Here is an 11,787-nt window from a genome sequence, read left to right as displayed (position 1 = left end):
TTGTGAAAGGAAATGTGACTATTTCTTCTGAAGTTTGAATGTTTGGTTTGTATTGCAGGCAGGAGAGAAGTACTACAGGTCTGGATCATATTATTGCAGCAATGAATATCTTCTTTAATACATTTGCTGTAAACTGTCGCAAACAGATTTGTAAAATTGGGGAAGAAATTTTGCCGACAGTGCTTTATATATGGACTCAATATAGGCCAAAAGATTCCTTGAAGGAATCAATAATTGAGTTATTTCTTCTCCAAGTTCATATTCATCATCCAAGGGGTGCAAAGTCTCAGGAAAGAGGTACAATTAAAAACTCTCTGTTTGTTTTTGTTTTTTTTTTTCCTAGCATTGCATGGGATTGTTTGAATTGTAGTGCTAATTTTCTGAATTCTGTTACCAAGTCTTGCAAACATTAATGGAAATGACCGTAGCTTTATACTGTAGTTTTACACTGAAAATGAGTTTTCGAACTGCATACACAAAGAGGATATTAATTGTATTAAGTCCTGTAAAGTTTTGATTGTTCTTACCCACAGGTTATCATAATTATTGAAAGTCTTTGGATAAGGAGGATATTAGCTTAGGTTGAGTTTAGATTGCCATTTGCATTCTGATATGCTCGTGACTGTTAGGAATTGACTACTAGAGTTTGAATAAGTCTGACTTAGTGTATAATACTGGTCAGAGAACATCACCCAGTAATTTGTGTTTGCCCATCACGGCCTATTTCAATGACAACAACGTTTTTTTTAGAAGGTGGTTATTTCTGACTACAAATAGCAAAGAATTTATAGTTACTCAGAACGTATGCGTTGCATATAGTTTTAGTCTTTTCAGTTTGGTAAATAATTGTGTATTTCAAAATTCTTCTCTGTGTTTATTGCTTTATATGGTGATTAAATTATCTTTTAACTTCCTTTCACTTTTTTTTACTTCATTCCCCATTATAAGGGTTATTCTGCAGGCCTGCATTTGTTGGCAAAGTTTGTATGCTCTACTCGGATTTTGGCTGTATTTTGTATTGTGTAGATAGGCTTATATATTGTATCAAGTGGGTGGTACATATGTTGTTATCTTGTCATTGTTTTTGCATGTACAGGTGCATATAACTCAGCAAAGTGGCAAAGTATCTTATATAACCTGTTTGATCTGCTGGTGAATGAAATACATGCCATAGGTAGTAGAGGAAAGTATTCTTCAGGCTCACGTTCTGTTGCTGTAAAGGAAAGTTTGATTGAGCTAATGGCTGATATTTGTCATCAGGTAACGTATTTTTAACTGAATATGCATTTGATGTATATACTTAGGTCGTAAATTTTGCTTTTTAAAGTAATGTAACTATTAACATTTCCTCAAAATCATTTATTGAAATATTAGTACCTTTTGGTGTGTTAGTTTTCAGCCTTTGTGTAATTTATATGTGTTTGAATTCCTAAATTACGCTAGATTTTGCTAGTGTTGCTTGTTAGAATGTAAGCATAAGTTCAGATCTAGTAAACAACAATAAATAATACTATTTATTGCCTCTTAGGAGTCTTCAAACATGATAAAAAATGGACTGATTTAATTTGACACTTCAGTTTTCCTGTAAATACCTTTTTTGATTTGTGTACTTCTTAATTTCTCTTCACAAAGGTATTTACGGAGGATACCACAGTTCTGGAAATCAGCCAGCCGTACACCATTACACAGTCCAGTGGTGACGCAGAACCAAGCAAGCGCAGGAGGATTGAGCTTGGCTGGGAGGTAATTCGGGACAACCTGCAGGGATCACAGGAGGATTTTCATGTCGTACCTTGGTAATAACATCTTCACGTGAAATAAATACTGCTACAGATATCTGAGTAAATTACATTGTTTTCCTGAGTACGCTGTACTTTTAGATTAGTTGTCTGCACATGCTGTGGTTACAGTAAGCTTAGATTCTCACAGCATTTGGGAAGCTGTGAGTAGCAGTTTTGGCAATCTCACTTTAGAAACTTAGTATCTTTGGTTTCCTAAAACTAAATAATGAGGTCTGTTAAATTGCATTACAACGTATAGCGTATTATTGCCTCTTATTTTTTTACCTGTCTTTTGTGCCAGTCTCCATGTAAATGTTGTATGTGTCATACAGCCCATGAGGATTAGGGAATGAAGTTGAGATTTACTGCCTTAAACTGACTGTGTCATAGAAAGGCAACCATGAACAGTTTAGCTATTCTGAACTAGTTTATACAGTTTACCTTAATATCTTGCCTAAAAGCCCTTAGAGTGCAATGCCTGACATCTTAGCTTGGGCCCCAGTAAAGGGGAATTCTGATTGACATGAGGGGCTTCTGAAATGGAGGTGGAAGTTCACATCTTCTTCCACTGGCTGCCATGGGAGAAGGAATCTGTAGCAGAGAGCATAGGAGGGAGTCAAGAGGTTGTTAAAAGACAGTGGCTAGGTTTTTCCAGAACTTTCCAACTGTAGTCCTAAGCTCAAGAAAGTTTATTTTTTGTATTCGATAGATTACACTGAATGGTTTTGCTATTACTGTTCTTCCCTGTCTTTTTGGCTTTTCTTGGAAATTGCTGTGCAAGATACTAAACAGTGTAGCTGCGTGTGAAGTGGGCTCTGAGCTGAGGTGCTGGGTATGCGTTTATTGCTCAGTGTTGTGACAAAGTGACTGTTCAGGATCTGACTGAAAGTTAGCACGCCATTCTAAGTAGAGAGGTAGCAGTGTTCAAGAAATACTGTTGAGTACTGTAGAGCTGCATTCACTGCTGTGAGCAAGACTCTTCCAAAACTTACCATTCCAGCTTAAGATTTTGTTCATTTGATGCATTTTATTTTTCTTACCTGTATGGGTGTCGTTTTTATGTAGTTTCACCCCTACAGTCACTTCCTGGATCAGAGTGTATAACAGACAAGTCCAGCAGAAGGGCAAAAGTAATATTCTTGTCTGAAATGTTCTTACCTCATAGTCAGAAACCGTTGAAGTCAGCTTGTAAGAAATTTTTAGTGATAGTAAGGCTAGACAGACAGACATTAGAAGTAAAAGCGGTAGAACTGCTGAATCTTTAACCTTTGATAATAAACAAATCAGCTGAATGCTGGAAAATGTAAATGTGGAATGACGATCAAAGAATACATTGTTCATTTACTTTTGAAGATGCAAATTTACATGTTTCATACTATATGCTTCACGTTGTGTTTCCAAGGTTACAGATTACAGCTCAACTGCTGTCAAAGTATCCCATGAGTTTTCCTAACTGTGAGCTACCTCCGCTCCTCAATATCCTTCACCAGCTGCTGCCTCATCAGCGACGAGGGGAAAGGACTCCGTATGTGCTGAAATGTCTTACAGAGGTAGCTTTGTGCCAAAACCAGAAAACTGATTTGAAGAGCACCCACAAGTTAGAGCTCCAGAGGACATGGTCAAAAATTTGGTCTCTTACTATTCGTAGTATAAGTTTTCAGCAAATTGAAACAGAGAGCTTTGGATTACTTGGAGCTATGATTCAAGGGAACCTTGTTGTGACAGATAAAGAACTCTGGAAGATATTTTCAGGATCTGCATGCAAGCCTTCAAGGTAAAATGGGAAGCAATAATATTTTGTGTCTGATTCACATTGCTTTTTACTATACAACCAAAATTGCTCCATTATTCAAAGTATTATTATCGTTCTTGTTATTGTGGCTGCATTTGTTGTTAAGAACTGTCTACATTTGTGTTTGAAGCATTTGAAACTGACGTAAATACATGCATAAATCTAAAAGCAGAAGTGGAAGAGGGAGTCAAGCATCTTCAAATATTAAATCTGCCTAAAAATATGAAATCTGATTGAAAGAGATGTGACTGTTTTTTTTAAAAGTTAAAAGGTATCTTTTTGACCAAATATATTTGGATTCTGAAATCGTTGTCCTGAAACACTCTTTCAAATATATCTGCAACATGAAAACATGAGTTTTGAAAAATGCAGATTCTAATAAAGGAGTTTTCTAGTATGCATGCTTATTAAGTTGTTTGTGTACTTGGTGCTCCCCAGACATGCAGAAATACTGACTTGGCTCTGGAGTGCTAATCTACAAATACCATCTTGGTTTTTTTCCTCCAAAATGCCACCTTCTTTTTCTGTTACAGTTCTGCAGTATGTTGTTTAGCGTTAGTGATGTCTGCCTATTCGGTGCCAGAAAATTTGGATATAGGAATGGAACAGAATAACTGTGAAAGAAATCTGGATTCTATGTTAAAGGAGGCAATAATGAAATGGGTACTCTCTTGCTATTTGGAGGAAGAAATGGAAGAATGTGCAGAGTTGCCTCCTGTGCTTTGCAGGTAAAGCCTTTGTGGCATACTTCTATATTTAAATTCACTTTCTAATGCAGAAGAGTGCCCAGGAAAAAGTGGATTTGCAGAATTGTGTGAAGGTAATGCTTTAGTAGTTTAAGGGGTTTTTAAGCTTACTGGAGGATGTCATTCCAGGGACATAGTACAGTCATCTGTCCATAGCAGAGCAGATTCACAAAGTATGTGTTAGAAATTTTAAGAGACAGCTTAAGCTTCTTTGAAGGTATGCAGTGAATCTGGTTAGTGCCCAAACATGTGCATTCTTCAGGAGTCCCGAGAACATGTCTGAATGATGAAAATGCAAAATAATTTTCTTTTTTCTTTTTTTTTCAGTGATTTCCCTCATCTTACATTACAAAAAATTCTTGTAAGCCTTACAATGAAGAACAGTAGAGCTGCCATGACATTTTTCCAAAATGATGCGAAATGGTATGTTTTTAAATTAATTACTGCAAATACTTAAGCAAACAGAGGCAATGAAAATGCATTACTTCCTTGAGTAATTTGTATCTTTCTGCACAACATCTTTCATACCGCATTAAAAATAATAAAGCTTTTGAATTTATTAAGATGCTGTAAGTAGATGCTGAAATAGTCTCTTGCTAACAAAGCTGAAGTTTCAGGTGTTGAGCAAAATATCTTACAAAGAAAAGTTTCTCATCTCCCTTTGCCAATACAGCTAAATATTTGGCTCTTTACCCATAATTCCATTAGGTATTTTTAACTCATTAGTATTATATTTTTTCAAATAATTTATAACTTTATAAAAATATGTTAACAAGCATGAATTTATATAACCTTCCGTTCTAAAGGAAGGCATGTATCTTAGGAATTTTCATGAAGAGAAAATCTGTGAAGGTTAGGTGATTACTTCCCATGTGTCCTCATGCCACTCCGCCTACGTATGTGGCCTCAGTCACAAGCTCCTTGAGTTTCCTGGAGTCATTTTGTGAAGGCTGTTACATCTTTCACTGATTGATTACAGTTCCTAGACTGTATCCAGTTTTGTCTTAATGAAATTAAAGTGTATGTAACTTGTAATGAAATAGAAGACTTTTACATATAGAATTTAAAACTGTTGTTTTCAGGGTTTTTATGAATGCGTGTTGCAATTATTTACAGTAGGTTGACTTCAGCCATCTTAACATAAACAGATGTTGGTATGTTAACTGCAGTAGAACTTACAACGTGTGTGCAGACATAGTTCTTCCATATAGTTTCTTCAGACAGAGATAAAATGAAAGTGAAAGTTATCTCAGAAATTAAAGATTAAGTAGAGTTAGGGAATGCAAGAAGTTAAAATATTTTATTTGCTTTTGTTTATTTCTTGTGTTTAATTAATAGCTTTAAAGGCTTGTATGTCATATAGTGGCTGCTAAAGTAAAACCAATGTCTCTTTTTCAAGTGTGCAGCACTTACAGGGGAAAGAAGAAAACAGTTTTTCGGGTGTTGAAGAGCTTTATCTGCAGACAACATTTGATGAAATGGATATTTTCACTAACTTTGCAGTAAATGTTGCAGATAAAAATGTGACTGGTTCAAGATTTGTCATCAACCAAAATCTTAGGGAAACACTGGAGTGCTGTCTTTTAGCAATGTCAGAAAAGCTTTTACGTAGCTATACTCCTAAGGTAAGATAGAAATTACTGTTAAAATCTTTATGGTAGTGCTCCCAAACAATATGTTTTCAAGGAAAAGTATATAGATTTTGACTCATTTTGCTGCTAAAAATGAACTGCAAGGATTTTAAAGCTATTTTCAGTAGTATGAAATGGAGAATTTTTTTTCTTTACATCATTGGCAAAATATCCATGGTTTCAATAAGTATGTAGGGGAAGTGTGTGTAAAGTTGCTACATTCATCATTGTTAGCTGGATTTTTAAAGTGTTTCAAAAAGTTTGCTTCAGCTTCTGTGCCCCTGTAATGTTCCTATCTGCCAAGATAGCCTGAGCCATAGAGGTCTCAAATAGATTTTGTAAAAAAAGACAGCAGTGTAAAAGTGTACTTGAATAGAAGGCTGCACATACAGGCTATATTAACAAGGGCACAGCCAGTGCTCAAAGCAACTGGTTATCTTCCTCTATTTGCTGCCCTCAGACTGTGTTCAGAATACTACATCCAGTTTTGGGCCTCCTGGAACAAGACAGACTCTTGGTGCTTTCAGTAGAGGCCGCTGAGGAGATCAAGGGCACTTGACCTTTGGGGAGACAAAGAGGGAGCTGGGCTTGTTCAGCCTGGAGCAGAGCTGGCTCTGGATGCACTTAACAGGTTTTGGGGAAGCCTGCCAATGTCTGTGACGTTACCTAGAAGACACAGGCAGACTCTTCACAGCGATGCACTGCAGGCATAAACTGAAACAAGAAGTTCACGCTGGATACAAGGAAAATGTTACCTGCATTAGAACAGTGAAGCAGGGCACAACTTGCCTAGAGAGGTTGAGTAGTCTCCATCCTTGAACTTTTCAAGCCCTGACTGGGTGAAGCCCTGAGCAGCCTGCTCTGGCCTCAGCTCTGACCTGCTATGAGCAGGAGACTGGACGAGAGACCTCCTGAGGTCCTTTTGAACCTGAGTTATCCTCCAGTCCATTTTGTAGCTTCCTCTTCCTGAAACAGAAGAATATCCCCTCTGCAGAAAAATCAGGACTTGTAGAGGAAGAACCAACACATAGTGATGAAAAGTTGATGAAAACAGAAGCAGCAAACTTTTTAAACTTCCAGTTCCTTTCACAAGCTAGCTTTGATTTTGACACGGTGCTGTGCCTTTGCAACTCACTGATAAGGTCCTGTAGTATTTGGTGAGACAAAGTGGTCAGGCACTGGAATGGGCTGCCCAGGGAGGTGGTTGAGTCACCATCCCTGGAGGTGTTCAAGAAACATTTAGATATAGCGTTGAGAGACATGGTCTAGTGGGGTTATTGGTGGTAGGACTGGATGATCTTATAGGTCTTTTCCAACCTAGCTAATTCTATGATTCTATGAAAAGAGGCAGTGCTGAGGCTGGAAACAAAGTACCTCAGTTGGACACTGTAAAACTTATTCTTGGCTTTGCATATGTAAAAGTGGTGTTTACACATGCATTTCCCCATCTTTTTTAGATACCCGCTTTTCAGGAGTGTGGTAGCAATTCTCTTTTAGGTTTCCCTTCTGGAGAAATTAAAAATATTTGTTTGTTGTTTCTCCTCCTTTGATTCAAATAATTTAGTCAAGTAAAAAGAGTTCAACAGAATATTTCTGCCACTAGGCTTGCACGCATACACAACCCTCTGTGACATTTATTTGTTGACATGGTAGGTGCTAAGGAGCAACTTACAAAGTTACTAAGATAGTAAGAGCCAGTGGTGGGAATGTGTTGCAGTTCCTGACTAGGCAATTGTTGTCCTAGCAAAAGGTAAAACAGCTAAGCAGAGCATGTGAGTAATGAAAGCATTATTATTATGGAACACAAAGGAGTGGGAGAATTATAACTGTTGTGAATGGGGGGAGCGTAAGGGCCATGGGACATGCAGAGAATATTAACATGGTGGGCCAAAAGGACTTGCTATGGAGCTAAGGCAACTGCAAGATGCAAAGTACTAGTATGCAAAGCTTCGTTAACTCTGGTGAAATATTTATAAACGAAGTACGTATGCAAGTGTTAAAAAGAGACTAAACAATTCTGCATTTTGCTGGAAAAGTTTTGTATTAAACCACTGCTACTTATACTGTGTATTTGATTTAGTCTAAGCTTGATGCTGCAGAACACCTTGTGCGATGTGTCAGTATCTTGATTGGTGTTCTTGGCTGCTATTGCTACACTGGTGTATTTACAGAAGAGGACGCATGTAAATCAGAGTTGTTCCAGAAAGCTAAGGTAAGCAGCAATGTGCTTGGGAGCAACTTAAAGTAAAATAAACCATTAAATATGAAATCATTTTAAAAGTTCTGTTCATGTCAACACACTTCGATATTTCCCCTCATTTCTCCTTAAAAAAAAAAGCTTTTGAGAGAGGTTTAAATATGCTACTGCTGCTGAAAATGAGTAGTCAACCAACTTCTGTTAATATACCACTATATCAGTTTTACAGTGGAAAGAATTCTATGTATTGATACCTTTCTGTATCATCCCCTTGAAAAAGGTAAAATAATCGTGGTCATGCGGACAAAGGACTATTTAGGATAAAAATAATCATTTCATTTATAGTTTTTTTTTTATGCAGGGATATTTTTAAGATCCCTTGATGGTTTACATCAATATGAAGGCAGCTATTATTATTGTTTTTATTATTATCTGAGGTGGTTTCTCAAATATGAAAATCCAAAAATCTACATTATGGAGAGGTATTTTTCTTTTGTGCTGAATGTATCAGTGTTTCAGGCGGGTTTGTGCCATCTTTTTGTCATTTCTGCAGCAGAATGAGTGAAACAAATTTAAAATGAAAAGAGCAAAAAATGTTCCCATACTCAGCTGATGCTGATAAGTATCAAAGCTGCGTGAATGATACATGAAAATCCTGAATCACGTCCTTTGTGTCTATGTGTGTGCTGTATATCTGCCAACATATAAAGGAGTTTAACTGTTGTATTTTAACTGTTGTATTTTTACTAGTCCCTCATTCATTACGTTGGAGAAAGCATTTCTAACTCAACCAAAAAACTAAATGAAGACGCCCAGATCAGCTCACTGAGAACTTTGATAATGCAGTGTACAAAGTGCTTATGCAATTGTACCAAGGTAAAGCTCATAATGTAATCTGTGCTTCTTTCTTCATTAATGAGATCACATAGTTGGATATCACGTCTGGTACTTGAAATAACAATTAACCAACCCATACATGTTATTTTCTTACAGAACAGTGCTAATAAGATGGTGTCTAATTTATTCCTGCGTTTGTTAACATCAAAATTTGTTAATGATCTTCTAGATATTTGCACAAATCTGGTAAGTACATTCTCCGTGTTTTTAAATGTGTGCTCTTCTATGAGAGGGATATCTTATGCGGTGTAGTAATTTGGAGGCAAAGCAAATGAGATACTAATTGAAAAAATAAACTAAAATACATCTGGTTTTATGGAGATTTCTAACTGAAAACGTTTCTATTTAGCATTTGTATATTTTGAATGAAGGCATAGGGGAGAAATGAGAACAGATGGATAACATTTGATCAAGGTTAGCATGCCAGTTCACATTCAAAATGTTATTTTTGGATTTTTTTAATACTATTAGTGTATGATATACAGATTTTATGCTGTAGAAAGAATTTCAGGAACACATGAAATTTAATGCAAGTTCAAATTTTAAAAGCTTCTTATTTTATAGTTTGATGTATTTATGTGCCTTAAAAACACTGTAAAGGTGTTTTTATGAAAGATATTTACATTAAATCTTTTAATTTTCACTCTCACTGACAAAAGTGATAGGGTGGTGCATCACTGCATTTAGTACAGCTCTTGAAACTTCTGTTTTTGTCAGGTTGTGCTGTAGGCAGTTTGAAGTAGGAAAAATGCTTTGTTTTTCAGGTGGGGGGAAGCTGAGAATCTTATCTCCTTTTAATTTTCATCTAGTAGAGGAAGTAGTAATTACTGTGTCCTCAAAAAGATCCTCTGCCTTCCTTTCATTTCTGCGTGATTATGAAGTATGGTGAGAAGTTCGTGTGTATTCTGGAGGATTGTTTTTCAAATACTGGGTGTCATTGGTACCATCTAAAGCTCAAAAATGAGCTTCTGTCTCAGAAAGCTTGTGTCCCAAAGAGAATAGTTCAAATCAAACCGTTCACGTGCTATAAGACAGACGTACCACGACTGGTGAAATTCATCACTTCACTGTATCCCTTTTTTTCTTCATCTGTTTGAATTAAGTGGGAAATTGTACTATCTTTCATCAGTTTATGCCTTTGTCATATCATTAAAAGCCAGCTTTAAAATAATGTGATATTTTTGTCAGATGACATTTACTGGAAAACCAAGTGATTTAGGAGAAGTGGACCTAGTGGGGAATGACCCTGAGGAGAGTATAATGGAAACAGATAACCAGGTATCTGACCATTTATTTGATGATCATTCAGTGACAGACATCAGTGATACAAACGAATCTGGTGAGATGCAAAATGTAACAGGTAAGCTTACTCTGTGTCCAAAAAAGTTGGCAAAAACTGTAGGAAACTCCTCACCCCTACCCTTGTTTTGGCAAATTGTTCTTTCCTTTAGGGACAGTAAGTTATCAAATTGTGCTACTTTAAGTCAGGTAGTAGTTGAACCAGATACTTTCTAAACAGTAATTATTTTGTAATTCATTAGTGTTTTAAAGATATTAATGAGGTATTGTAGCTCATCTGGAAAGGAGAAGTTTATTTTATATTTTAATCAGTAGTAAAACATAGGAAACTGGTTAACTTGTTCAGCGTCAGACAGATGTTTTGGAAGGGAAGAAAAGTGAAAGTGCTACCTCTCGCTGTCATTACATTGTGCTTCATTTTCTTGAAAAAGTAGTCCTATTTCATTTTTCTCCTTATCCTGATCAGTTATTCTTGTCAGCGTCAGCTTTCTTGCACTTCTGGACCTGTAGAAGGAGGAGGATGAATTTGTGCGTCCTCAGGGCTGGTGTTCATTGCTGTTAAGACCCACTGATGTTCTTTTCTGTTTTAATTTCTTATTAAAATTATGCATATCTTAGTTTCTAATCACAACTATGTTTTCTGTTTTGTTATTGGAGACAAAGGAAATCATGATGTTACATAACTGCCTCAAAGAGCTGGCCTGTTTTCCCCATTGTATCTTTAGAAATATCTTCTCCAGCCATTCAATAAATAGTTCTAAAGCTTGGGTTTGCAGAAAGCTGGAAGAGCTCTACATTTTCTACAGAAAATGACATTTGTAGCTATTTCTTTTAGGTTATAAGTCAGATTTGGATGCAGACATTAATATAGTGGCAGTTGTTATAATTTCAGTGTTAGGGAAGTTTTGAGGCTGTTGTTTAAAATATGTCCTAAATATCGGCTACCAACACGATACACAGCTACAGATGGTTCTGCCACATTCACTGTAATGTTGATGGGAAAATCAGCCACATGTATGGGCACACAAAATTGAAAGCCTCTGATTTAGAGGGGGCCTTTTTAGAGGTAGGAAACTTTCAAGAAGCTAGTTACTGATGCAATATCTGCACAGTAACAAAGAAAACTTAAAGGTTGCTAGTACTCTGTCTATTCGGAGAACTTAAATTAGTTTTAAAAAGTCACAATTTTATAAAGTTTTTTTTATTAACCTTGGAGAGGTATTTCTTACGTGCGTATCTCATTTTCAGGTGCTGTGAGCCCATTAGCTGAAGAACAGTTGACAAAACAGGATTTCCTTCACCTTGAAATTCTGAGATTCTTATGTATTTGTGCAACTACTGTCCAAATTCAGACAGTGAGCTTCCGAGCCTCTGATATACGAAGGAAGCTGTTAATGCTCGCTGATGGCAGCGTCTTCGACAGTGCTAAGCCATTGCATCTGCA

General features: G+C 36.6%; 1 protein-coding gene across 1 annotated transcript in view; it reads left to right on the top strand.

Moving 5' to 3' along the window:
- LOC110403746 (serine-protein kinase ATM-like) overlaps positions 59-11,787 on the top strand; it is a gene marked incomplete at its 5' end in the record, with an annotated part of 17,098 nt that continues 5,369 nt past the window's right edge. The window contains 12 exon segments of the mRNA XM_021407455.1: positions 59-297; positions 1,097-1,260; positions 1,633-1,796; positions 3,184-3,555; positions 4,107-4,301; positions 4,647-4,742; positions 5,719-5,944; positions 8,031-8,162; positions 8,898-9,023; positions 9,141-9,230; positions 10,233-10,404; positions 11,592-11,784. Of these exon segments, the coding sequence (XP_021263130.1) occupies positions 59-297; positions 1,097-1,260; positions 1,633-1,796; positions 3,184-3,555; positions 4,107-4,301; positions 4,647-4,742; positions 5,719-5,944; positions 8,031-8,162; positions 8,898-9,023; positions 9,141-9,230; positions 10,233-10,404; positions 11,592-11,784 (2,169 nt within the window).

This window comes from Numida meleagris, chromosome 1 (assembly GCF_002078875.1).
Source record: "Numida meleagris isolate 19003 breed g44 Domestic line chromosome 1, NumMel1.0, whole genome shotgun sequence".
In the NCBI taxonomy this organism is placed as follows: domain Eukaryota; kingdom Metazoa; phylum Chordata; class Aves; order Galliformes; family Numididae; genus Numida; species Numida meleagris.
This window is presented reverse-complemented; position numbering and strand designations above follow the sequence as displayed.